Source organism: Ostrea edulis, chromosome 7, assembly GCF_947568905.1.
Source record: "Ostrea edulis chromosome 7, xbOstEdul1.1, whole genome shotgun sequence".
In the NCBI taxonomy this organism is placed as follows: domain Eukaryota; kingdom Metazoa; phylum Mollusca; class Bivalvia; order Ostreida; family Ostreidae; genus Ostrea; species Ostrea edulis.
The window spans coordinates 8,390,729-8,395,963 of record NC_079170.1 but is presented as its reverse complement, the minus strand read 5'-3'; the positions used below and the strand labels follow the sequence as shown (position 1 = coordinate 8,395,963).

General features: G+C 37.1%; 1 protein-coding gene across 1 annotated transcript; it reads left to right on the top strand.

Annotated features, from left to right (window-relative positions):
• The first annotated feature begins 549 nt into the window (after positions 1 to 549).
• Positions 550 to 3,450, top strand: LOC125656745 (uncharacterized). The gene has a single exon (XM_048887333.2). It carries the CDS (start codon positions 1,685 to 1,687, stop codon positions 3,362 to 3,364), a length of 1,680 nt encoding a protein of 559 aa, XP_048743290.2. The 5' UTR covers positions 550 to 1,684; the 3' UTR covers positions 3,365 to 3,450.
• Positions 3,451 to 5,235: the final 1,785 nt, after the last annotated feature.

Here is a 5,235-nt window from a genome sequence, read left to right as displayed (position 1 = left end):
TTATGACATATTGTAGTACCGTGTACTGCTTCACAATACAAAGTGTATACATTATTACATATCGTACTACCGAACATTGCCTCACAATACAAAGTGTGTACATCATTACATATTTGACTACCTTGCTCTACTTTCACAATACACAGTGTATATTTCGTTACGTGTAGTACTACCGTGCGCTGCTTCACATTACGAAAAGAGTACAAGACGTAAAATGTTAAAAGATCTGTTCCGTAAGGAACGTGTGATACGTTATGTCAATATAGTAACATTCACCCTTCAGTACAAACTCTATCGTTTAAACCGGAAGAACGTCAGGTTTCGTGTTGTCCGCCAGGTTCTTCGTGTCGGTTCCTCAACAGGAGTAAGGTAGCAGGGGACAGTTTCGCACTATAGGCCCGGTAAACTTTTTCAAAAAATGGAATTACCCCGTATTTGAAGTGATATTACATGTGTAAAAATGTATACAATAATTTTAGGATGCATGTCAAATGTAGCTGAGTGCTTAGTAAAAATGTTGATATACAACATGTAGGTGTCACCATGATTCCTAGCATATAGATGGGTGCAAATACGAAACTAAGACACGTGGTCCGTTGCTGAAGAAATTCCGGTGAAAACATGCAGGATCTAGCAAAAGGTCTGTAGCTGTGAGGGAAGGTGGATGGCCCCATATGAGAGGTAGATTTTTGAGAAGGGCAGATAGGGTTCTTGATTGTGCACAGTGTCTAAATCCCCATGTTTGGTACTGTGATGGTGTGGGGGTGGTGCGGATTAGCCCAAATGAGGGAAAATCAAAGCAAAAAAGGGGAACCTGCTCAGAGCATGTTTTGTGCACCAGCACCAGTATTTATAGATTACATGTAATTTAGGGTCATAATTTATTAACTACACTAATATGAAATACAAGTATTGACATAAAAGGGAAATATGATTTTTCATTAGTCTGTCATAATCTGACTTTGGTGTATACCCCCTATCCACATGTTTCAAAACCAAAGAAACTGTCCCCTGCCACCTACGATCCGTAGCACATAAAGATTAACTTGTACTCTAAAAGCTTCGGAAGCTATTATGGCCGGCCTTCAGGCCTTAGATTTATCAGGTGGTGGTATGGTATAGACCCCTACTATTATTATTACAGACAAAATTACAGGTTTCTGTGAAGGTACATGCGCACTACTATTTTTTTTGTTTCCTAACTAACATGCTTAATGTATATAAAGGCGATAAATAAAAACTTGTACAGCGTAAATTATTTGATCCCATCCCAGATCATGAGATGAAAGCATTCTTGCCTTCAGTTTTGTGAAATGTCGATTATTTTGATTCTATCTAGGAAAATCGTATACTATTTCATGAAATTTAGAAGGTTATATCCTGTTGCAAGAAAACTTCCTTCATACTTATAGAAATAGCAATTCGTGTCCATGTGCTCTTGGAACAGCTGGTCACGTGATTATTTTCACAGAGTGTTACACAATTACTGCCTTATTACGTTCCCATTTCTGCATGACAATATACATAGAAAACCCACACGCCCCGCACGTGATACTGGCAATAGCTGAGGCGGAATTCAATGCGCAACACGGTTATTTTTTAAGGTGATTATAAACCTGTGGGATAAAACTTCTCAAAGACTGCATTTCACTTCGATAGCAATGGTGGAGTAATACTAAACGTGATGGCGGAATGTACAGCTCAACAACCAGTTCCCTGTAGTGGTTGCAAAAACCCGAGTGCTTATAACTGTAAAACTTGTGGGATGAAAATTTGCGAAGAATGTGTTTCAATTCATTTAAAGATTAAGTCGAAGGTGGGGCATGTACTCGTTGACATTTTGGAAGGCTGCAATGACGATAGCGAGGATTGTAAATGTCGGAGTCACCCGGAGTTTGATTGCCAGGTATTCTGCAAAACTTGTAACTTGCCTCTGTGTTTAATCTGCTCTTCCACAAAACACAAACCACACGATATGGTGGAATTGATAGAAATTAAAAAAGAGATAATCGGAAGTATTGAAACAGAAAATGAAGTTCTGCGAAATCTCAAACCTGTATATCAACAGATTCTGCAGCACACTGAGTCTCGGCTTCTGTTTCTTTCAGTAAATTATCAAAAGCAAAGGGATAATATCCACAAATCTCGTGGAAGGGCAATACTGAAATCAAAAGAAGAAATTGATTATATTGCAATTCAACTTCAAAGACAATTGCGTGATTTGGAATCTGAAGACTTAAAAGGACTTAAACATCAGAGAGAATGCTTTGCAGAGAAACTTGCAAGTATGGAAAAATGCATCGCAGGAAATGAAGACCTAAAAACTTCAAGAAAAATTGACGACCTTGTCACATTCAATCCAACATCCGATATTTTCACAACTTTACCAGAAGTGCATTCACATGGCACACCAGAATTTCATGAGAAAATGTTTGAAAATTTTGAATTGAAGGAGCATTTTGGAGAAATCTCTAACCGAATAATTGTGGAACATTCTGTGTACAAGGTGGACTGTGTTGAAAACATGGAAAATCGTATTAAAAATGTTCTTAAACATCCAAATGTGTTGCATAAATTCAATGTCAAATCATTGTCGTTCAGAGATTTTGAATCTGTGCACATGATGGTGTATTTCAGTCACAACAGAGTGTGGATCGGTGGAAAGAGCAAATATTTGTATCTTGTGGACTTTAATGGAAATCTTCTTGATCAGATTGACATTCCTTGTTCAGGAACTTATTTGACGTTGACACCGAAGGGAAACCTCGTGTTAAGCAACAGCCCGGAGAAAGTAGTCAAAGAAATACTTTGCGACAGACGTTTATCGACATTTATTGCCACTAGTCCTTGGGAACCGAGAGGATTGACCTGCACGACAGCTGGTGAACTGTATGTATGCTTATACAAAAAAGACGACTCAAAGGTCGCAAAACACTCAAACACGGGTGAAAATTTTTTGGAATTTCAGTTCGACAATGAAAACCACCTACTGTACGAGATACCCGACTACATTGCCGTCAACGCCAACAGAGACATTTGCACGACGGATGTGGGTAAATCATCTGTTGTGGTTATCAACGCGAGTGGAGAACTCCGTTTTGCTTACAATGGAAAGATACCTTCCCAAGGAAAACGTGAATTCCTCCCTACTAGTATTGCGACAGATCGATGTGGACGGATATTGATAGGAGACGCCAATAATCCCTTTGTACATGTTATTAGCTCTGAAGGTGAATTCATTCAGTTTGTGTCGCCTAAGAATGGAATACGATGTCCATTTGCTATTTGTGTCGCGGATAATAAATTTCTGATAACCGGACAAAAGGACTCTGGAGATTTACATGTTATGAAGTATCTTAAATGACAATAGAAAAATGTCATTTTTAAGAGTTACTAAATTTGAATCATCATGAAATGACAAAAATGTTTAAAAAAATCTTTTGTTACAAATCAGTATTATTAAATGCATTTCGTAGATTTTGAACTTATATTGATGAATAGTGATCTGATTTGGGTGAAAAAATGCACGAGCTCGCGTTTTCAGTGTTATAGGGGATTTCTTTTTCAGTGTTATAGGGGATTTCTTTTTCAGTGTTATAGGGGATTTCTTCTTCAGTGTTATAGGGGATTTCTTCTTCAGTGTTATAGGGGATTTCTTTTTCAGTGTTATAGGGGATTTCTTTTTCAGTGTTATAGGGGATTTCTTTTTCAGTGTTATAGGGGATTTCTTTTTCAGTGTTATAGGGGATTTCTTGTGCCAGCTTTAGGACAGCTAATGGACAGTAGTTTTCCCTGTTGTTGCTATGAAGAAGGTAAAGAAACTGCCATTTTCTGAATATAACTTGTATCTCGGTTGAGTGATTAGGGTACAACTTTTGGAGATTGGGATGGTGGATGGAGAGTCTCTATCGTGCTCGAGCTGGGCCGGCGAATTTTTTTTTCAAAAATAACGAAAAAAATAAAATAAAGTGGCGAAAATCCCTTTTTGCAATAATTTGTATTTTAAAATCTTTGTGTTTTCCTTTGTCAGCGACACATTTTCGCCTGTTTGTTTATGCAGTCAAAATCTGTTTACTCCGTCAACGCGTGCGACCGGAAATCTCAGGTAATCTATGGCTGCCACAAAGTCGGTGATTATATAATAAAGTACATTGGACAGCTGTGTACCCTGCTGTGGTCAATTGTTTAACATTTAAAATCTTATTCATTATCCACATTAATGTCAATTCTTAACCACAGAACCGACCGGTACTGCAATTAAATTGACCGTATTATTGTGTATAATGTATATATATCAATTGTTTGTTTTTGCAGCCAAGCTCGTTGATTACCAATCTTATTAAAATTAGATGTTAGATCCGCTCACATACTCTTGCGAGTATGTGAGCGGATCTAACATTTAATTTTAATTAGATTGGTTGATTACAAGATTTTGATTTTGATGTGTTTAATTTTAGTTCGAATATTTCATTAATAATGCGGTCGGTCACCATTGATATGGATGTAGCAAATTTGATAAATAATTTTCTTTGAAGTTCGGTACGCAACAGTATAAATATGCTAATCTCATAAGACTATGCACCCCAACACTTAACTTGTAGCTTCTGACCCTAGTCAGTCTAAAATTAAAGAAAAATATCTATGTTTGGCTTTACAGTCAACCCCACCGGCTCAAACATCAGATTCTGTCCAAATTGCAAAATCTACAATACCAAAACGGAAATTTAATAGGGAATGGTTGAGATACGACTCTAAATTGGGCTTGATGTTTTGTGACATCTGCATTTCGGGCAATGTAGACAATGTTTTCACTGAGGGCTGTAGCATCATGAAGTTTATATTTATATGATTTATTATCTGATTTTTGATTTCCACAATAAAATTTAATTATCAAACAAATCAACTTATTATTTCAGAAAGAAGTGTTTAGGTATGGTAGCTGCATATGATTAAGTAATGTAACTGATTCCAAATGCTAAAATCAGTGTAATGAATAAAATAATATGATGGAAATAATTGTATAGCATGAGATTATTTGCGCCGCGCCGCGCCGCACCCCGAAAAAGTGGCGAAATGGAATTTTGGTCCAGTCTATTAGAGACCTTCAATTTCCCAGACCTTAGAATTATTCAGTTAATTTTTGCTGGAAACCAAATTTTTCATGAATCGGCCTAATGTCGAGACACGATACAGTACCCGCAACGTTATTCTTGACATTCCTATCGTGTTGAATCG

Excerpts from the sequence above, each read along its gene's own strand:
- LOC125656745 (XM_048887333.2), top strand. The coding sequence starts at position 1,685 with ATGGCGGAATGTACAGCTCAACAACCAGTTCCCTGTAGTGGTTGCAAA.